Below are 22,996 nucleotides of genomic sequence, written 5' to 3' on the forward strand. Positions count from 1 at the left end.
TACTGAGATAAGGGAAGTAGAGATGGCTGGGAAAAAAAACCCTTGGCTGCTTGCTTAATACAGGAGAAAACCAACAGGTTAAAGAGATGAGTAATAAAGAAGGGGAAATGCCCCTGGGAAAGGAGGTGCTCTAAGGGAACCAACTCCAGGAAACAGCTCCGAGATCGGAGCTGTCAGACTTCGGCACTCTGCTGGTAGCACCATGTGGAGGCTGGAGTCCCCCAGATGGACTTGATCCTGGCTGGCCCTCAGGAAGAGTTCATTTGTCTTGTTAAAAGTGGTAAGCATTGTGTGTATGGCGTGTGCATTCTGTTTTGGTGATTGTTGATAAGTGGAGATTGAGTGGGATATTGCTGTGTGGGGCTCTTCTGCTGGTGGGAGACCCTGTAAACCTGCAAAGGATTAAGCCCTGAGTCCACAGGGAAAGGGTGTTTGCCTGGAGCCCACAAAGGGATAAAGTTGGGTGCCATTCGCCTGGAGCCCTACGAACTGGGAAAGGGTGGGCGTACCTAAATTAAGAGAGTTACGCCTTGAGCCCTAGGAACTGGGTAAAGGTGGGTGCCCCTCGAGTGTAAGTAACAGAGAATTTTGTGCGGGTAACAATTAGGCCAATTAGTAATGTACAGAAAGTTTTCAGTGAAGGAGCACTCTTTGACACACACACCTGGGATGGCCCCTGCTTTACTGTGAATCGGGCCAGCCCCAGTGTTTATCAAGTAGAAATCCTGAATGGAAAAAATGGGAAACCCTGGTGGAAATGGTTTCATTCCTTACGGCTCAAAAAGTGGAAGGGTAAATCACCTGACCCACAAGGAATAGTATAATTGTCTTCTCTATCCTGCCAGCCACCCTTCTTGGTTAGCAAGAAGGAATGGCTTGGGGCCGTTGGAATATATGCCTCAGGTGGGCTTGTCCATGCCTACTCCAATGTTGAGGCAGGAAAAGGCCAGAGAAGTCCTCGACTTATTATGGCCACCGTCACGTAGGTCACTGCTTCATGTTCACCCTGCAATATTGGTCCCAGACTCTCCCAGTATATACGGGGAGAGTGTGGGAGTTTGTTCTCTCTTCTCTGCCCCCTCACTGATCCCAAACACAAGCCATGACATCCCACCGTTGCACCGGAACTCTGCTGTTCATAAGTGTCTGGAGTCTGATGCTGTCCAGGCTCTATGCTGTACCTGTGATCCCTCTGAGCCTCTGGAGGTGCTTGCCAGCTGGAGCCCAGGAAGTAAAATTGCTGTTCCACATGCATGGATTCTATGGGAATGGAAGCAACCCCCTGGCCCTGCAGCGTCGCTACCAGTTCTATGCTGTCGGCAACTCCTTGGGTTGTCCCTGGGAAAGCATTGCCAATTGCACACAGAGTGCCACCGGGGAGTCACTCAAGTTTTGCTATGAAACTAAGACCACACCAAAGTCCGTCCCATTCTTCTGTAAGCCGTTGTGGTCTCGAAAGGGACGTACACCATCAAACGCAACTAATAACAGCCTCCCAGGTGGCGGAAGGTGCAGGATAGCCCTGGTTTCCTCTGCTGTTTGGAGAGCAACCATGCCCCTACGTGTCATCATTGTTGTCGGAACCCAGACACCTCCCTTACCCGGCGATGAACTGCAGCTGTCTCTGATCATGCCAGCAGGCAAGAATAGCACATGGTTCCTTGTGAACTGGACTTTAGCTGGACATGACTTGATTCAGCAAGGTACCCCAGACTGGGTAGTTCCATTAAAGGGCACACATTGTGACAAGCTCATGCCAACAATTTGGTTTAAATTCTATGGGCACATTGCCATTTCGGAGGGATTCCATGAGCCCAGATTGTACAGAATGAAATTGGGCCAACAGCAAAAAACAGTTTTAAATTTTGACCCTCTGATCACAAATCTCGCTCCCCTCTGACGTTTAAGAGTCCCAATTTTAGTACCCCATCTGTTGAAATTGGATCAACATTTGATTCTTCAACCTCAGACTTCTCTGAAGGAGGTTCAAATCCACTTAGAAGGCATGAATATCTCTCACATAGCACCTGTATGCGCTCCCTTGATTGGAATAGCCATAAGGGTTGGGATGAATGGGTAAGAATGTGGCAAGGGACTGACCATGTAAATAGAGTAAAAAGGGAATTAAGTAATTGGATTACACCTGTAGGAACAGGAATCTCTTTAGTTGACGTTGCAAACATAGAAGTTCTGGCTAATAAACTATCATATGCCACTGAAAATATAGAAAAGATGGTGTGATAAATGAAAGGGGGGGTAGCTCCCTCTTATGGACACCCAGCCAGCCAGTTAGCTATAAAATCCCTCTTAGTAGCTGTTCTCTACTTGCTTTACCTGTAAAGGGTTAAAAAGTCTCCCTACTATGCATAAGTAAAAGGAAGGGAGTGGGCACCTGACCAAAAGAGCCAATGGGAAGGCTAGAACTTTTTAAAATTGGGGGGAAATTTCCCCTTTGTCTGTCTGTGGTTGCTCTCAGGGAGAGGCAGACAGGGAGCAACTATGCTGTAAGAAGCTTGGGGCCAGGTATGAAAAATCTTCGGTATCATACCTAGAAAATACTCAGTTGAAATCCCAGATCTGTAAGTAGATCAGGAAATGTCTAGGAAGACACGATTAGGTTTATCCTTTTTATTTCTTTATGGCTTGTGGACTCCTCTGTGCTAACCCCAAATGCTTTTGTTTTGCTTATAACCTTAACGCTGGACCTCAAGAAACTATTCTTGATGCTTAATCGTTGTAGTTGCTCTCTTTAAATCTAGCAATAGCCTAAGTTCCCAAATGTATTTTCTTCCTTTAAAATTTTAATATAATTTAACTTTTTTTAAAAACAGAATTGAATTTCTGTGTCCTAAGAGGTTTGTGCACATTGTTTTAATTAGCTGGTGGCAACAGCTGATTTCCTTTGTTTTTCTTTCTCAGCTCTTCCCTGGAGGAGAGGTGAAAGGGCTTGAGGGTACCCCACAGGAAGGAATTCCCAAGTGCGCCTTCCTGGGCTCTCAAAGGGGTTCTGCACTTGGGTGGTGGCAGCATCTACCCATCCAAGGTCAGAGAAAAGCTGTAACCTTGGGAGTTTAATACAAGCCTGGAGTGGCCAGTATTAATTTTTAGAATCCTTGCAGGCTCCCACCTTCTGCACTTGAAGCGCCAGAGTGGGGAATCAGCCTTGACAGATGGGAACCCCATTAACAGCATCTTTGAAACAGTTAAGTGAGGAACAGCAGTTAATAAGTAAGGTATTTCCTTGGTGGGAAAGACTCCTAGAAAAAGATGAAGAGTTAATGATGTCTGGTGTACAGTCCCTCAAGAATAATGTCTCATTGACCTCAGCGTGTGAGCAAGCTCAGGCTCTCACCCAGAATGTAACCATGGGAATGATTCGGCAAGCCATAGCAGGACAAATTCCCATGGAGGCAATCAACTTGATTCGGCCCAATGTAACGGAGGAAGAATTAGCCCTCCAGCCCCGGTGGAGACTAAGTAACGCTTCGTACAATCACCACCAGCAAAGCTTGCGGTTATTCTTGATAACTGTGACAGGCAAAGAAATTAGAGTAATCCACCCAGTAGTCCCACTGGGATTACAGATTAATGATAACTCAGTAATGTACTCCAGAGATCCTAACACTTGGGCCTGGCAGAAAGATAATGTGTGTAACACAGTAAATGTAAAGGGGTGTAGGAGAAAAGAAGGTTTGGGCTAGATCTCTGAAGATCAAGCATTGGAGGACCATGATGAATGCTTCTTCCCACAACCTGGGAATAAGTCTCACTGTTCCTTCGATGTTATCCAGGAAAAGGGGTCTGTTTTTATCTATGTTGGTAAAGCATGTGTGTGTGTGTAAGAACGAGATGTACTATTATATTGATTAATGGACATTGGATTCAACCCACGGTGCCTTACGTTAATCGCTATTTCTGTAATGTAACCACTATTGTTAGTTGTAATATTAAGTTTACAGTTCCTATATGGACTATACAACATTTAAAAGCCTATCCTGAGCTCTACAAGGAGGTTTCCCCCATTTCACTGGGAATGGGTCTCACTGTCATTAAGGGACTATTAACTCATCCCTCCTTACAAACTGAGCAGCAGAACTTTTGGGGAGAATGGCAAACTCGAGATTCAACACCACAACCAGGATATCTCTAGGCTAGCAGCCACAGTTAAAAACACAGGCCATCGCTCCTGATGGGAGACTTTGCTTGGGTGGAGCCCCAGTGCAACAGGTCTTTTGAATATCATGCTTCACCCCATTGTAGTGATCATCGGTTTCCAAATTATACTAGCAATTGGTCTGGCTCTACTGGTTTGCTGGATCCAGCAACTGATGCGGTGGCTGCAATGGATTGAAGATCAGACCCGGTACCACAGAGTAAGGATGTGATGGGGATACTCGCTCATCACAAGCACCCCATCAACAGGGGGACTCGTTACCTAGCAACTCTGTGTTCTTGGGGAACCAGGGCACAGTACCTAGCCCATCTGACTCACGAAAGACACCCGCCCCCCCAGCCTCTACTTGAACCAAATCTGCATCAGAAGAGAGACTTACAAAAAGCAATGAAAAGGCAGTGGGAGACACAACTAAACCCCTGGGATAAGCATGACAGGATTAAGGAAACTCCCCTAGCCTCATTTGTATTGAAGATGGGACAAGGAGGCATCTCCATTGGCATACAGAATGGAGAACAGAGATTCCAAGGCAAGAACTGCACGGAACTCTGGGACCAGAAAAGCAGGGAAGCATTGCATGATGGGGGATCTCTGCTCCAGATGTTAATGAACCTATGCCTGCACACACTCAGCTCAGTAGTTATCAGACCAATTCTAGTAATGAATCCTTTATTGGTATCCAAAATAGTGAAGCTCCCTAATTGCATTGTGAGCTCCCTCCAATGAACACAGCCCAAAGCCAGGAATGATCAGCTCCCATGTCTAGCCTGAACAAAACAACTTTGGTATTTTCCCTTGTTTACACATAAACAAATCTAGTGTTCTCCCTTGAACCATTTATGTTTCTCTACAAAAACCCCTATCCATGCTCAAGTAAGTGTTCTGATGTCTGGATCCAAAATCTGTATCAGTTCCATTGGGACTTCACCTTCTCCTGACTGATCATGCTGGGGGCTCTGCCAGTCTCCAGCACTCCGGACCCGCAGCTACCCCACCACCTGGGACCCCCCAATCGATTCAAGCTTCATGGAGTGGTGAGAACCCAGCTCTCACTCCTCTCTCTCGGTATAGCCTTCTAAACCTGACTTTTATAATCAAGTTTAAATTAGATTTAATATTATAAATGTTTTGTTTGTTGGCTCCCCTATGGTTATTACCTGGCAATAAATAACTTTCAAGATTAAGCTGGTTGCTTCTCTCTCTCCCCTTCGTGGGTGTTTTTTGGTTCCTCATTCGCTCTGCAGCAATGCTCCTCGTACCTAAGCTAAACGATCCCTGCAGCACCCAAAAATCCTGTGGGGTTTGCTCATCAAGTGGGGTTACTACCAGAACAATTGTAATGTGAAAGTGGGGATAGAGACGTGCTGAACCTGGGACATATGAGGGTGGCAGCTAGGAAGTGCTGCTCGACCCAGCCTGCTGAGTCCAGGGACATATAAGGAGTCAGCTTGTGAGTGCTGATTAACCCAGTCCTCTCAGATGCACTCTGTGAGAGACAGAGAGAGAGAGAGAGTGTGTGTGTGTGTGTGTGTGTGTGTGTGTGTGTGTGTGTGTTAGTCTGATTCTGGAGCTGGAAGAACCCAGCCCTGGGGAACCTAGGTCCTGCAGGATAGCTCCATTGGGAGGGACTTGCAGCAGGGAGAAGTAGAGCTCCTTATGAGAACACAAGTGACACAAGCAGTACATTGATAGAAGTACAGAACCCCCTCCCTCCCCCAGAAGAGTAACCCTAATAAATGAGGATACCCCAAAGTAACGGGCAAAGCTAGTAACAGCTGCCCCATGCAGGGACCCCAGCCCTCCCTGAGAACATGCTTGGTCTTTCCCCTGCCCCTCCCAGAAGAGGACCATTTTCTCCCATCAGGGCCTGTAGAAGGTGCCCGCAGCCCCTGGGCTCTGCTCCAGGGAAGGAGACAGATCCACATTACCAATGTCTGGGCAATTTCTGCCTCAAGGAGCTGAGGTCCATCACACTAATGGGCTGAAGTCTGTGGGGCCTTTGCAGGCCTGGTGCTGAGGGAGCTGCTCTCAGAGAGCCCCTCCAGTGGGCAGTTACGCTGGAGTGGGCAGATCTGCTCCCCGTCTCCAGAACCCAAGTCTAAAGGAAACCTGAGCAATGACTCACAGCATAACACTTTGTCTGCTTGTCTTGCACTGCGCACACTGTGCTGCCTCCACATTGCACTAACCCAGTGGATCTGGGGACTCATGGTACCTGGTCTGCTCAGCAGCACCAAACACTTCCAGGCTTTGGATACGCTGTGCAGGCTTTGATATCTGCCCGAACTTTCTTATCCCCTTGTAGTTTTACACCCCTCAGCCACGACTCCCTGCAGAGTGACTGCTCGGGAAGCCCCACGCGGACTTTGCATACCCTGCACTGGGGATGAGGAAGGAGTGGAGGGGTCCTTACCTGTTGCCCTATGTCCTCCACTCTGGATTCTTTCCTGTTGGCATCCTTGTTTCCTGCCATGGCAGCTCGGGCTCCTTCTTGCACACCTTGGCTCCCTTTAACTTCTGCCGTTTCATTAGCTGCCCCTGGCACAGCCTCCTCCTGCAGGGCATTGTGTGGCTCAGCCCATTTCACCTCCTCCTGCAAGTCTGCAGGGACTCCAGGAGCACAGGGTGCTGGGGCCTGAAGCCCCTCCCCCTTGCTTTGGTCACATCCATTCCCTGGGGCAAGGTCTTGGAGGTCAAGGTCCTGCAGCGAGCCTGTCTTACCGAACCTCTTCCCCACTGGCCCATTGGTGGGAGTATTTGCCTTGACTGGTGCATTGGGAGGATCCTCCCCTTGGCCTGTTCCATTTGGACAACCCTCTGTCTGGATGGTTCCATTTTGCAGATCCTCCTGATGGAGCTGTTCATTGCTGTGGGCTGCCAGGTCTCTGTCACCAGCTTCCTTGCTGCCATCAGGAAGCGACATATCCTGCTGCTCCGGGAAAATGGGCTTCTTCTCAATGTGGGTCACATGAAACCTACAAGGGCAAAAGAGTCCAGTCACAAGTGGTGATGGCTCCCTCCTACAATCTCATCCAGCCCTTCGGTGTGCCGGCACTGCCCTCCAGCTTCGGACACCTTGTTCCTGTCCTATCACCATGCGAATGCCGCCCTCAGGCCTTGGACCCCTCATTCCCATCCTATCGCCGTGCCAGCACCGCTCTCCACCTCAGACCCCTTGTTCCCGTCCTATCGCCATGCTGGCACCGCCCTCCACCTCAGACCCCTCGTTCCCATTCTATCTCGGAGCGTGTGCTGCCCTACAGCCTCTGACCCCCTTGTTCCCATTTTATCGCCATGCCAGTGCCGCTCTCCAGCCTCGGACCCGTCATTTCCATCTGTGATGGGGTATGCATACCCCAAACTACGAAGGAAAGGGTTAATCCCACACAATGGGCAGAGGAAGTCCCGCCTCTCAAACCCTGCTGGGCATGTTCCAACTGCTGTGCTAGTATAAAGGAGAGCAGAATGTTCACCCTGAAGCAACAGGAGGGAAAGGAAACAAAGAAAAGGGATCAGGAGGAGTGGGGGTTAGCTGAAGACCCCACCCTCCTTGCTAAATGGGTAGCAGAATGGGGGGACAAGATTCTTTCCAGGGGAGGGATGCCCTTGAGTCTGCTTGTAAGGGGTTTGAAGCATTCTGTAAGTGCATGAAGCCAAAACCAAAGAAAAAGACTATTAAAGCAGCAGCAGCATGGGCTTTATGGAAAGCTGTCACCAATCTCTCCAATCTGGTAGCACTCCAGGAAAGACAACTGGAGGATTAGAAATTCAATTTGGATATAGTTAAGGATAATTTGGCTCAGTATAAGGCATCCGAGTGTGCCAGTGCAGGTTCAGCATTACAGAATGCAACAGTTCTACAGGTGAAAACAGGAGAGCGTGAACAACTGAAACTGAAAGTAGAAAACTTGAATGGGGAGATATCTACATTGCAAATGAAACTGGGGGATGCTCAGGCAGCTGTCAGAATGGTGTTACAAGAAATAAGGATCAGGCCCAGACAAGCAGTGACCATACAGTCTGCAGGCAACGAATAGAGAAACTGGAAAACATGTTGGGAGCCCAGAGGAGCATAGTAGCAGCAGTAAGGGGAGGCGTGAGTGTGGGCACGGTGGATACAGACACCTGGGAGGACACTTGGAATGGGAATAGTTGGATGGATCCTGAAGAGAGAGATCCTGGATGCTCATACTCCCCATGCCCTCCGATGCTTTTCCTGAAGGGCCCTATGCTCCTGCAAAAAGGGAATTGCAGGATTTGAAATTAAAAGCACAGCAACTCAATCTTGTGGCTCGTTACCACGAGGGTGGTAACAAGAACAGAACTTGACCCAAATGATGCACAACAATGAAGGGAAATAAGGCAAAATATTACAGAGATTTCTGATTTTACCCCAGATCAGGTACGGGCGGCTGCTCAGTTATTGGGACTCCTAGAAAGGGACACGTGTCTGGATTGGATGGTGAAGCTGTTGGCACAAACTGGGTGGAGGCCAGCAGATTATGAGGTTCTAGCCCAGGCCTATACTAGTGCTTCTGCCTGGACAATAATATGCAGTGCTGAGAAGCGGTTAGGAATAAACAGTGTTCTTGCTACCAGATGGGACTGAGTGCATGGGTGGCACAGGAAGGCTTTGCCTTCCCAAACAGCCTGACGTCCCCCTGCCCATGCTCCATCTCAGGCCCCATCCTGCCTACTGTTCCCTTTGTGCCAGAGGCTGGGCAGACAGGCTGGGGGCTGCAGTGCACCCCTGGGGCCGCGCCACGCCACCCGTCCTCCTAGCACTGGGGCCTCGCTGCCTGCCCAGTGCTGGGGATGGTGGCCGCTCCAGCCGTGCTGCCTGCCCACCCGCTCAGCGCTGGAGCTGGCAGCTTGGCCGGGGGGCGCCTTCAGGGGCAGCGGGGCCGGCCAGCCGGCGGTTGGGCCCAGTGGTCTGGCCCGGGGTGGCTGGATGCCGGTCGGGGATTGGGCCAGGCAGCGCCTGGAGGGGCTGGGTCCACGCTGCCAGGCGCTCTGGTGCTCCGGGACTGGGGACACTAGCCTGGGGCAGGGACCAGCAGCCACCGTGTGTGTGCGGGAGGGGGGCACTAGGCAGGGGCCAGTGGCCACAGTGGGTGCTGGGCTCTGGTGCACGCAGAAGGGGTGGGGCCTTGGGCGGAAGGGGCAAGGCTGGGGGGCTTGCCTCCCCAAGCCAGGGGTTCACCCACCTCCCATGACTGGGTGAAGGAAGTAATGAAGGATCCACCATTGTGGATTTAGCCAACGGGTTCCTATGGGCACATAGTGAAGAGCCAGCAGAAACATCCACCCCCTCCATTAATGCTATACATAGGTGTGCGTCTGTAAAGGCCCCAGAAGGAGGACAAGCAGAAGAAGAGAGCACATGGGTGGACAAGTTTCTTGGGGTATGGGCTAAACATAAATTGGAGTGTGGGAAAATTGATGCTGAGGTTTTAATTTGAGGGCTTGACCCCCCTCCACAGCGTCAATACAAGTATCCTCAGGAGGCAGAGGAAGGAATAAAATCTACCCCTGAAAACTTGTTAGAACAGGATGGTATTGTACAAATGGCTAGTACTAATAATGCCCTGATTTGGCCTGTACTGAAAGGGGATGGGAAAACCTGGCGAATGCCAGTGGATTTTAGAGCATTAAATGCAGTAACCCCTGCCACTGCTCCAGTAGTGGCTAAGTACCAAGAAGTAGTTGCTGCAGTAGAAGCCGGGGCACAGTGGTACTCAGCAATAGATTTAGCAAATGCCTTCTTTGCCATTCCCTTGCACCCTGAGTCTTGGTACAAATTTGGTTTCACTTACAGGGGACAAGAGTTCTGTTTCACAAGAGTCCCCCAGGGTTTTCATAATGCACCCGCAATTTGTCACTCCCATGTGGTTAAGATGTGGGGAAAATTGACACCTGAAGACCAAAAGAGAGTAATTTCCTATGTTGATATATTGGTGCATGGGGACAATAGGGAGGAGGTTGGTAGGATCACTGAGCAGGTGTTACAAATCATCCAAGATGCCGGATTCAGGGCTAGCAGAGCCAAGGCCCAACTGGTAAAGCAAGAGGTAAAATATTTAGGGATCATATTGGGAAAGGAAGGATGAACCCCAGATCCACAACTGGTAGAACTGATTGGAAAACTTCCCGCCCCTACTGATATGGCAACCTTAAGAGCTCTTTTGGGAACCCTAAACTTCTCGAGAGATTTTATTGAAATGTCTGCTGACAAGAATCGCCCGCTGTATTTTCTCCTAAAGAAAGGACAGCAATGGGAGTGGGGGCCTGATCAAGCAAAGGCATTACTGACCCTGAAACAGGATTTGGCCCAGGCCTTAGCATATCCAAAGCTGGGAGAACCATTCATCCTGCAACTGGCTAGTACTGATGTAGTGCTGGGAGCAGTGCTGTTACAGAAGCAAAGCACAGGGAAATTACAAATTGTGGCCTATAGGTCCAAAACACTGAATTACACTGAGCAAAATTTTCCCCCCTGTGAGAATGGGTGCTGGGCCTTAGTGTGGGCCTTGCAGCATTGGGAGTATATAATTGGAAGGTCCAAAGTCATAGTACAAATAGTACATTCCCCATTGAAATACATATCAGGAAAAGTGCAGGAGGGGCAGGTATCTAATCCTAGGTTGGCACACTGGACTCTGGCCCTTGTAAATCAAGGGACAGCTGTAGAAAAGGGAAAGGTACTACCCGCCGTACCATACGGCCTAGCAGTGCAAGGGCAGGAGCATGAGTGTCCCCTGCCAGAGTATAAAAAGGTGGAGTGACCAGTGAAATCAGGACTTACCCTACAGAAAGCTCAGGAGAAAAATGGGGGCTGCTCAAGGAAATCGATTCAGACCAAAGCCCACACTTAATTGGGGAAACTATGCAGGAACTGTGTAAAATACTCGGCATTAAGCAAAGGTTACACATTGCGGGACGCCTCCAATCCTCAGGACAAGCGGAATGAACTAACTGCACTCTAAAGGATGCTCTAAGAAAAATGGTAAAAGAAAATGGAAAAGATTGGGATGAAAAACTGCCTATGATTCTAATGGCCTTAAGGTTGGTCCCAGCCAGTCATGGTTATACTCCCTTTGTAGCAATGACAGGAAGGGACATGAGAACACCCCAACAGTGGTGGCTCAATATAGATATTCCAGATGAGTGGCAACCCAAAGAGGCATTACAGACATCCACAAGAAAATAGCAGAACAATTCATAGAATCATAGAATCATAGAATATCAGGGTTGGAAGGGACCTCAGGAGGTCATCTAGTCCAACCCCCTGCTCAAAGCAGGACCAATTCCCAACTAAATCATCCCAGCCAGGGCTTTGTCAAGCCGGGCCTTAAAAACCTCCAAGGAAGGAGACTCCACCACCTCCCTAGGTAACGCATTCCAGTGCTTCACCACCCTCCTAGTGAAATATTGTTTCCTAATATCCAACCTAGACCTCCCCCACTGCAACTTGAGACCATTGCTCCTTGTTCTGTCATCTGCCACCATTGAGAACAGCCGAGTTCCATCCTCTTTGGAACCCCCCTTCAGGTAGTTGAAGGCTGCTATCAAATCCTCCCTCATTCTTCTCTTCTGGAGACTAAACAATCCCAGTTCCCTCAGCCTCTCCTCATAAGTCATGCGATCCAGACCCCTAATCATTTTTGTTGCCCTCCGCTGGACTCTTTCCAATTTTTCCACATCCTTCTTGTAGTGTGGGGCCCAAAACTGGACACAGTACTCCAGATGAGGCCTCACCAATGTCGAATAAAGGGGAACGATCACGTCCCTCGATCTGCTGGCAATGCCCCTACTTATACAGCCCAAAATGCCGTTAGCCTTCTTGGCAACAAGAGCACGCTGTTGACTCATATCCAGCTTCTCGTCCACTGTGACCCCTAGGTCCTTTTCTGCAGAACTGCTACCTAGCCATTTGGTCCTTAGTCTGTAGCTGTGCATGGGATTCTTCCGTCCTAAGTGCAGGACTCTGCACTTGTCCTTGGGTGTTAACATAAAAAAGATGGATAAAAGGCGGGTCTGGGTAAAGAAGCCTGTTGAATGGGAGGTTGGAGATCAAGTGCTGTATCGGAAATTTGCAGAACAAGATCATTCTTTGGGAATGAAATGGGAAGGCCCAGTAAACATTGTGGAAAAGGCCAGCCCAACAGTATACCAGGTAGAAATCTGGTCAAAAAGGCTAAACAAACCAAAGTTAAAATGTTCCATTTACTCATAGACTCATAGACTTTAAGGTCAGAAGGGACCAATATGGTCATCTAGTCTGACCCCCCGCACGATGCAGGCCACAATAGCTGACCCCCCCACTTTCCCTTAACTCTGCTTTTGAAGTCTCCAGATCGTGATCTAAAGACTTCAAGTCGCAGAGAATCTTCCAGCTTGCGACCCCTGCCCTATGCTGCGGAGGAAGGCGAAAAACCTCCAGGGCCACTGCCAATCTACCCTGGAGGAAAATTCCTTCCCGACCCCAAATATGGCGATCAGCAGAACCCCGAGCATACAGGCAAGATTCTCTAGCCAGACCCTCATTTTACCAGCGATGGCCGTTATTGCCTAATTGATTAGAATCACATAATCCCATCAAACCATTCCCTCCATAAACTTATCTAGCCTAATCTTGAAGCCAGAGAGGTCTTTCGCCCCCACCGTTTCCCTCGGAAGGCTGTTCCAAAATTTCACCCCTCTGACGGTTAGAAACCTTCGTCTAATTTCAAGCCTAAATTTCCCCACGGCCAGTTTATATCCATTCGTCCTCGTGTCCACATTAGCACTGAGCTGAAATAATTCCTCTCCCTCCCTGGTATTTATCCCTTTGATATATTTAAAGAGAGCAATCATATCCCCCCTCAGCCTTCTTTTGGTTAGGCTAAACAAACCAAGCTCCTCGAGTCTCCTTTCATAGGAAAGGTTTTCCATTCCTCGGATCATCCTAGTTGCCCTTCTCTGTACCCGTTCCAGTTTCAGTTCATCCCTTTTAAACATAGGAGACCAGAACTGCACACAGTACTCCAAGTGAGGTCTCACCAGCGCCTTGTATAACGGAAGCAGCACCTCCCTGTCCCTACTAGAAATACCTCGCCTTATGCATCCCAAGATCGCATTAGCTTTTGTCACAGCTTAAACCACAGAAAGGGGATTTCAAGCAGTAACCTCCAATTAGCCCCACCAAGGGGAGGGGGGCATTAGAATTTTTTATTTTTTTGTCTTTCAGAGTTCAGAAGAACACAAGTGACCTGGATACCGTGATTAAGAAGCTGCTGTTGTGACTGTGTGTGTATCTGTGTTATGTTACATGTTGTTTGTCTGTTAGCAAACTCAATTTGCTGGTCTGTAGACATTGACGCAGTAAATGTATGGAGAAATGATTTCTGGATGATGGTACAATGTTGGATTAATCCATCAGTATTCAATCACACCAGCTGTTGCTTGTGTTGGGAAAAGAGGTTTGCCCATTACTATAACATAATGGCTGGTGGGCTATCACCAGAAGCCCCATTCCAATCTAGGTTGTCATTAATGACTGGATACTCCAACACTATGATGGGAAATTGCATGGGACCAAAAGCCACAATATATAATATTGACTGTCTTAAACTCACAGGAATAAGAAGGGGTCAATCCTCTTAGGATCGCTGTATTAACCCCAAAATGTGGGATACTGAAGGTCATAGGGTTTGCTTGGCAGACAGGAGGGGACATTGATATTAGGATGTTAATGGGGTTTAATAAGCCTCACCTGCTTCAAATCTGGGAATCAAGGCCCAGCACACTATTTCCTCAGGACAACAATTTCAAATATCAGGAAACTGCACCAATGCACCTTTGCAGGTGGATAGCCAAGATATAGGTGAAATGGGACTCCCCAGAATGGATTAAAGAAACCCAGGGCAGTGAATGTACTAAAAAACAACCTAAAGTTCAATTACAATATCAGTGTCTGACTAATTTTCATAATATCCCTGCCCAACTAGGTGAATATGTTTTGCAAAACATCTGAGTAATTTTAAATTTTAAAATAATTGCCACTGAACCTGATATGCAAAAATCAAGAAGACATCTATTAAATGAACCACATGTGGTAAAATTGGATCATAGGAAACAAGTTATTATATCACCAATACAATCTCTAATGCAAATTGAGCTGGACCTCACTGGGTTAAATGTGTCCAAGGTCATACCCCATATGTACAAATGCTCTATAAGGGGTGGGCAGCATGGTTAAAATTATGGTACATTGAAAAATCCATATGGAAAAGAACCCCAAGGGGTATATTGGAAACTGTTTTGGGTGGAACTGGATTAGGAGTTGGAGTACTGGATGCTACTAACACAGAAGTAATGGTAAACAAACTAAGTTATGTTATAGCTGAAATACAAGAATTGGGAAAACCCATCAGTGCATCCTTATCAAAATTAGGAATGGGGCAATAATTATTTTCTAAAATACTGCCTGTATGGCAACAGCAAGGTGAAAAGGGTTTGTTACTTTTAGAAGGAACTATGGAATCAATACAAGAAAATGTGTCCCTAGCATTAGCCTGTACAGAGGCCCAGGAATAAATTAGCAATTGGTCATTCAAATAATCCGGGAAGGCATGCGAGGAAATTTGCCTTTGAAAATAAAAAAGTTGTTGTGGGAAAATGTTACAGAAGGGGAAAGACAATTAATGGCATGGTGGAAATTGGTAAATTTTACCCTAAATAAAGATCAAATGGTTTTAGGAGCATATGCAGTAACTGTACACCCCAGTCTCACTACTGGTATATATCCAGTGGTACCTGTGGGAATCCAGTTAACAAAATATTTGGTTATGTATTCTGCTGATCACCGTTCCTGGGCATATAAAGAAAACCAACAATGGAAAACCATTGACATGTTTCAGTGTGTAGCCCATGAAAATTTGGGATATGTGTTTGACGATCAAAATTTGCAAGAAAGAGATGAATGTTTCTATGTTAAAGACAAAAGAACCCGAAGATGTATGTTTGATATATTCACTGAACAAAAGTTGGCTGTTGTATATGCAGGAAGGAGATGTGTTTGTTTTAGAAGTCATTGTCCAATGGTAGGAATAGAAGATAAGGAATTGTATTTTATGACTTATTTAGTTGTTAGATGTTTTTGCAATATTACAAAGATTAAAAGTTGTGATTTTGAATACTATGTACCTGTATGGACTGTAAAATACTTGAAGTTTAGACCACAATTGTATCACAATGTAACACCTGTAACCTTATGCATGACTATGACCATGATAAGAAAATTGTTACATTTGCATTTACAAGATATTGCACAGACAGGAGAACAAATACGTATTGAAGTACAACATGATAATACAGAAATCACTCATGTACTGAAAACTATTGCAGCTGCAAGACATCACTCCTGGTGGGAAACATTATTAGGGTGCGTAGTGAGGCGGAGTGGCCTCCCACAGACCCAGAGAGGGAGGGGCCACTTGCAGAGCCCTGGTGGGTGGAGCCACGCCGTACTCATCCCTCCCACTGGAAGCCAGTGTGCGGGACAGGACATACAAAAGGCGAGTCTGCAAGCTCAGTTGGGTGGCAGCCGCTGAAGGAGCCAGACACTTCCTGCCTGCTCCTGAACTGGGAGACTGCTGCGGACCCCAGCGGTGCTGAGGACTGGCCAACGCTGCCAGAGCCACACACTGACCAAGCCGAGGAGGAGTTGCCAGGACTGCTGCTGGCCTTCTACCCGGATGATGCAGAGGACCCCGTACAGACCCAGGTACGACCTGAGAGGGAGATAGGAAGTAGCCCAGGGGAACTAGACAACTGTCTAGTTGAGAGCTGGCCTGCGACCAGGTCAGCGTGTTGCGGGAGGATCCCCACTGACCCAGTGGTGGACCCCTCCACCACTCCTAGGGCCCTGGGCTGGGACGCAGTGGAGTTGGGCAGGCCTGCATCCCCCCCCCGCCACTCCACCCCACCCCACCCTGGGGTGACAGTACTCCCCCTCCGTAGGCCAGGAGGCCTGCATCCGCCTACTGTCCACCGAGTGAGAACACTAGGCTCTAACCCTGCCTGAGCTCTCCTAGACTCTGTTTGGGTGCTCTACTCCTGCCCTAGACTGTGTTTGGGGGTTCTGCCTCAGCCTGAGCCCAGAGGATTTGTTGTCCCGCCCTAAGGGCCTGGGCTCTGAACTGTTGGTTTGCGGCTTGGACCTGAGTGCAGACCCGAGACCCAGACTCTGTATCGCCCCGCCCTGACTAAGGGCTCAGTTTACTGTTTATTTGCCACTCGCCCCTGAGTATAGGTCCAAGCCACCGACCCTTCACTGCCCTGATTGTGGAATAGAGACCCTAACTGCCTATCACTCTACCCGGACTGCCAACCAGAGCTACAGGCCGAGAGTGACTCAGCTAATTCCCCAACCGTGAGCAACGCCCTGCGACGTAGTGAAGCGGAGTGGCCTCCAACTGACCCAGAGAAGGAGGGATCACTGCTAACCCACTACAGGGTGGTCACCTTCTGCAACTAGTATGCTAAATATAATGGTTCACCCCATTGTGATCATTGGAATCCAGTTGGCTTTATTAGTGAGCATAATAGCTTTGGCTTGCTGCATGAAGAGATCTGTCTGAAGCATACAGGAAGCTGGCATGCAAAGTCAAATAAGGCTCTTGTTAATTATACCAAGGAGGCAAGCCCAAGCTCAGTGGTTTGAGCATTGGCCTGCTAAACCCAGGGTTATGAGTTCAATCCTTGAGGGGGCCAGTTAGGGATCTGGGGTAAAAATCTTTTTGGGGATTGGTCCTGCTTTGAGCAGTGGGTTGGACTAGATGACCTCCTGAGGTCCCTTCCAACCCTGATATTCTAGGTCTGAGTATTAGACTCCTGTAATAGTAATGATGGCTTTGGTAAAAGCATCACTAAGGAGGGGACTGTAAGGATAAGGCCTTTTCCTGTAGCCCTATTGTAAGGCCAAAAGCCTTTGTCTGCAGCCATATTAGGAGAGCAGTAGACATTAACTAAGAAGCAGGAAGTCATATCCTCACATTCCATCTAAATTACATTAAAACACAGTAATATAGGGCTGTTAAGAAGGTGGTCCTGTCCTAATAGCACCCACCATCACCAGATAAAGAAACAGCGCTTAAGATGGTTAAAGAAAATTTAGTTTGATAGCATTCTGTCTGGCAAGAAATCACTTATTAATAATTGTGGTTGTGAAATCCTCTTTATTGTTTTATCTTTATGGTCCCCACTTCTCTATTGTTTCTCTATATGATCTGTCTGGTTCTTTAACTGTTTCTGTCTATTACATAATTAAGTTTGCTAGGTGTAAATTAATTAAGGTGGTGGGGTATGATTAGGTTAGAGAATTTTGTTACAATATGTTAGGATTTAATAAAATGTTTGGTTAAGGTATAGCAGGACTCAAGTTTCACTATATAAACTGGGGTCCAAGAAGGAGACCAGCAGAAGGAACATAAGAATAATAAGAAGGAAAGACCTGGAAGAAGAACTCACCTGTAAGACACAGACTAAGATCAAAGCTGCTAAGAATCCTCTGAACGACCGTGACGTGCAGCAACCAGAATCCAGATGAGACTGACCTTGCCTGGTCATCAGGGAAAGTCCACCTGCCTGATCAGGATTGGTGAGTATAGCATTGTATGCTTAGCACGTGTATTCTGCTTGGTAATTGTTAATAAATAGAGGATAAGGATATTACTGTGTAAGGCTCTTTCACTGGTAAAAGGTCCTGCAGACCTACAAAGAGTACGCCCTGAGCCCTAGAAATTGGATAAGGGGGGGGTGTCTAAATTAAGAGGATTACACCTTGAGCCCTAGGAACTGGGTAAAGGACGGTGCCCCCTAGTGTGTGTGAGTAACAGAGAATTTTGTGCGTGTAACAATGCAGCCCAGAACCAAAGGGCCACTGCTTTGACTCTGGCCATTGTCTGTTGAGGCCCAGGACAGTTAGGTAGACTAATTGCAGTGTCAGCATACTCACAATCCCCCCCCAGAGGGAGACGGGGTGTGCACACACCACCACACCATCCTATCTCCATCGTGGTGCCGCCCTCCAGCCTTGGACCCCTCATTCCCATCCTATCGCTGTGCCGGCGCCCCCTCCAGTCTCTGACCCCTAGCTCTTTTTATATTTTCTTTCAACATACTGTAATTGAATCCTGAACTCTCATTCTGACTCTTCTTCATGCTGGTACTCACGTCTGACCCCATCAAACCAACCCCTTCAGATGTCAGTAATGACCTCTGACTTCCACAGGCCATCTGATGTTGGACCTCAGACCCTCCACACCACTTCAGCATGCTGACAACTGACCTCTGACCCTCTTCATGCAAACACCTTCATTATGCACATCCTGAACCCCCCACACCTTGCTCCTGCCCCTTAGCCATGCTCCTCCTGACCCCGATTTCCTTGCTCCTGCCCCTTGGACATGCTGCCCTCCCTAACCCTGATCCTCCTCTTTGTACACATTTCCCTTCATGCTTTGCAGAATGGCTGATGCTGTCATATTTGTCCTGCTAGCTGGACACAAAGCTCTGAGAGGCTGACAGACAGCAGCCGCCCGTTTTAACCTCCTGGTGTAAGATGAGACCAGCCTGAAATCATCCTCCAAAGAGGGTACCATTTCAGTTGGGAATACCCTCTCAAGGGAGAAGGCGTGTGTCTCTCTCCATTTGTTTATCCCTCACACCAGTTGGTATAAAGATCATCCAGTTAACTTTCCTACTGACACGCATAGGACAGTCCCACGTGATTTCCAAATGGTGCATTGCCCTGTATGGCTCAGCTTCTGGAGAGAAGACATTTCCTCTAGCAAATGGAGCATTAGACCTTTCTCCCCTCCCCAGTGCCCAGTGGCCCTGCAAGCCATGAACTTTGAATAGAGCTTCCCCGTGTGGCTTAGCCAGCCTCTGATGGAAGAGGGGCCCAGCATTGCCCTTCCTTGACACATTCAGCCATTTATTAGTGCTGCTCCACTCTACCTTTTGCAAGAGTCAATGGAGGCTGCTGGCAGCTTGTCCTCAGGCCCTGCCTTAGGTCCCTTCGCCCCCGACCCCAGAAGACCCCTGGCACCAACAGTGGTGTCAGGGGTCTCCTGCTCCTGCATATCAGGAGAGCACAAGTCACCTGCTGCTGGGTCACTGGGCCTGTGAGCAAAGGGCACTGTGCTGACTATCGGCGAGCATGCATCACTCAGCCAGCAGAGCCAAGCCAGGGAAGTTGGAATTGCCTACTTTCCCTAGGGGGAGAGGACACCGGGATCGGCTTCCCTTTGGCTTTTTATGGAAGGCAAGTAGTCACTGGGCGCTGGGCAGAGGAGAAGCTCTCTCTCTGCCAATATGGATTGTAAAGAGGCAAGGGGTAGGGGCACTTGCCTGAGAGCAAGGAGACCTGGACTCTGATCTTGCTCGGCTACTGGCTCATGGGGTGACTTTGGGTGAGAACCTGTCCTCTCTCTTTCCTCAAATTGATATTAATGTAAGAGGCCAGTGTTGCCATGGATGGACACCCCTCTCTCTGCATAGACACAGTGCTGTGGTGTGGAGCCATAAAGTAGGGGGCCCCTAATGCTCATGTTGCCAGGAACCTGTTGGGCTGCATTAACTAAGAGGGGAGGAGTAAGGGGGCAGGAGAGAGACTTTCCCCAGGACCCCTCTTTTCTCCCTTTCCACTGTGAACCCTAAGAACCCCTTTACTCCAACTGCCACAGGACATACCCAGAGGTGGTGAGTTATATGGGCCCGTGGTGCCCAGGCTCCAGCGATATTCAGGGCCCCAGCTCCACCAATGGTCAGGGCTGGGTCTCTCCCCGGCCCCCACCTGCTGCCCCCACGTGCCTCCCCTGGGCCCCGGAATGTCCCTGCCTCAAGCGGGCGGCTGCCCCCTGCAGCTCTGCGCTGCGCTCTGCTCTGCCGGCTCCCAGCATCAACTGCTGCCGCAGGGTACTAGTGCCAGGGCAGGCTGACTCTGACCCTGCCCTTCCGCCTCGGACCCTTCCCTTTTCCGGCAGAAACCTCCACCAGCACAGGGGGCTCCCCTGCCCACAGTCATGACTCCTGCCCCACGCTGCGCAAGGGGCAGCCCCACTCCCCACCCCCAGTGAGGCTACAGTGAGGGGCAGCAGCAAGGGAGGAGGCGCACACATGATGGCAGCCCTCCCCCCTACCCTGGCACCCACCACAAGTGGGGGCTTCCTGGACCCGAGAGGGGCCCTAGGAGCACGTGCAGTGACAGTGGCATGAGGTGAGTGTGCTGCTGGGGGGGAAAGGGAGGCCTCTCCCCTGGAGCTCGCTGCTGCCAGTGGGGAGAGGGCTGGGGGGAGTCCTCCTCTTTGGCCCCAGCCCCGGGGCAGCCTGCCTCCACCCCAAACTCCTCATCCCCAGCCCTGCCCCATCCCAGAGCCCACATCCCCAGCTAGAGCCCTCACCCCCCTACACTCCAACCCTCTGCCCCAGCCCTGATCCCTCTCCTGCACCGTGAACCTCTCATCCCCAGCCCCACCCCCACAGCCCTCTCCCCTGCACCCCAACCCTCTGCCTGAGCCCCTCCCAAACCCCTCATCACCAGCCCCACCCTAGAGCCCTCACATTTTTACATTATTTTTTAAATTATATATTGGCTTACAAGGCAGGTGTGGTGGGGCAGGACTTGGACCCATTCTGGACACCACCAAAAATTATACAAACCTGCCGCCCCTGGACAAACCCTTGTATCCAAACAGTACCGCCTATGGTATTGTGTAAAATCGCATGACCTGCTGGTGCCGGCGCTCAGTGTGTGATGCATGGACAGGCTGCAGATAAAGAGCTGTGTATGTGGGCTGGAAACAGCTTCTTAAAATATGTCCTGGAGGCAGCTGCTAAACAAGCCTGCCCTTGGGAAAGGGAGGTAGATTTACCTGGTGGCATGGCTTGATTACAAGCAAAGGGCAATGGAAATACATTGATGGCTCAGGGAAACAAAGTGATTGAGCCAATCAGAAAAGCAAATTGGGCAGGGGATGAGGATGACAGCATGGCGTCTGCATGCCAGCGGGGGAGAAGCACTCTGTCTGCGCTGTGCACTTGGAAGGAATATATTGCAAAGGTTTCGTGGATGATAAAAAGCAGTGGAGAGAAGCCCTTAGTTACCCATCACTTAGAGCAGCAGTTCTCAAACTTTAGCAACCCAAGGACCCCCATTTTGATTTTAAAATTTTTGGGGACCCCCAAAATCCCCCCACTCAGCCCCAGGTCCTGCCCCCACTCCACCCCTTCCCCCAAGGCCCCACCCTGTCTCTTCCCGCCCCCACTCCTCCCCTGCCCCTCCTCTTCCCTGCCTCTTTCCCCCCCTTCCCTGATCGCACCCATCCCCCGAGTGCACCCCATCCCCGCTCCTCCCCCTCCCTCCCAGCACATCCTACACACCACAGAACAGCTGTTTCCCGGTGTGCAGGAGGCACTGGGAAGAACGGGGAGGAGTTGATCAGCGGGGACCGCGGACCCCCTGGAGTACCAATTTGAGACACGCTGACTTAGAGAACAAAGGGGTCAGAACCCTCTGATCCTGTGAACGGTGGAGCCTTCTGCCTCAGGGCCAGGCGATGCTGACAGCTTGATGGAAATGAGAAACCTGCTTAGGAAAAGATTATAGCTTGCTAAAGTTAAGCTGTAGTCACTAGAAAGACTGTTTTTTGTTTGTAACCAGACCTGTCTTTTTCTCTTGCTTAGTATCACTTAAATCTCTGCTTTTTATTAATAAACTTATTCTTAGTTTTACTATAAACTGCCTCTGTGCTGTGGATTAAGATGAAGTGGGTGTCCGCGGCTGGGCTAACGGGCTAGTGGGGTGTACTGTCTCTTTGCAGGCAGTGAGTGCCCAGTGCTTGGGACATTGCTGGGGAACTCAGGAGCTGGGGTTTGTTGACAGATACTGCAAGGCGAGGCTTCGACTGGCAGAGTCGCGAGGAGCCGGTGGTAAGGCAGGCTGGCATGGCGGGGGGCTGACACACAGTTCAAGCACCAGCAAAGCTCTCCCTTGCTAAGGCAGAGAAGTAACACAGAGGCTTACGGTTCTGGGCTCCCTGAGGAGAGCGTCACAAACAATAACTGTCTGCTAAGGCTGACAGAAATGTGGTGGAGACACAGTGCAGGAGGGAACATCTTTTATTGGATCAGCTTCTGTTGGTTGAAGGAACAAGCTTTCGAGCTACACACCTTCCACCAACAGAAGTTGGTCCAATAAAACATATTACCTCACCCTCCTTGTCTCTTTCAGAACCTAGGGCCAACCTGGCTACAGCACCAGTGCAGACAGACATGTGGTGGTCAGTCTCACCAAGTACCTGCCCACGGAGAAGACCGTGGTCTCTCTAGGGTGCATCTTGCCTTTGCCGTCCTTGGATCTGCCTTGGCGGTGCAGTGGGGGCCTCTTCCTCTTGCTGCAGTGAATGCATGGTGCCTGTGTGGAGCCAAGGTGCACTGTGTGGTGATGTGGCAGGCCCCCATCCTGGCTGTTACGATGTGGACAAAGGCTGCAGTAGGAGACCAAACAAAGAGACAGTCAGTTCCTTTCACCTGGGGGACTCCATTCCTCGCTTCAGCCTGGCTTCAGGTCATTGTACTCTGAGAGGCAGCAGCTCTTGAGGAAATGCCCCTTTATCTCACAGCATGAGAGTAACAGGACGGAGGCAGGGAAGGCATGCGCCAGCCTGCCGGCAGGGCAGCATCCACATGGAGTCAAAGAAATGAGGCCCCCATATACTGGAGGATCTGGCTCCTCCACGGCTGAGCCATAAGGCCTCAATCTCTCCTCATCCTCAT

At 49.4% G+C, this 22,996-nt stretch overlaps 1 protein-coding gene across 1 annotated transcript in view; it reads right to left on the reverse strand.

Annotated features, from left to right (window-relative positions):
* Nucleotides 1-4,516: 4,516 nt before the first annotated feature.
* Nucleotides 4,517-22,996, reverse strand: part of RELL2 (RELT like 2) — a 29,995-nt gene continuing 11,515 nt past the window's right edge. Inside the window, exons 5-7 of the mRNA XM_024211801.1 lie at nucleotides 22,519-22,707; nucleotides 6,588-7,149; nucleotides 4,517-4,531 (exon numbers count right to left, since the gene is read on the reverse strand). Coding sequence (XP_024067569.1) covers nucleotides 4,517-4,531; nucleotides 6,588-7,149; nucleotides 22,519-22,707 — 766 coding nt within the window. The remainder of the gene's footprint in view (nucleotides 4,532-6,587; nucleotides 7,150-22,518; nucleotides 22,708-22,996) is intronic.

Source organism: Terrapene carolina, unplaced genomic scaffold (assembly GCF_002925995.2).
Source record: "Terrapene carolina triunguis isolate 2854851 unplaced genomic scaffold, T_m_triunguis-2.0 Scaffold838, whole genome shotgun sequence".
NCBI classification, from domain to species: domain Eukaryota; kingdom Metazoa; phylum Chordata; order Testudines; family Emydidae; genus Terrapene; species Terrapene triunguis.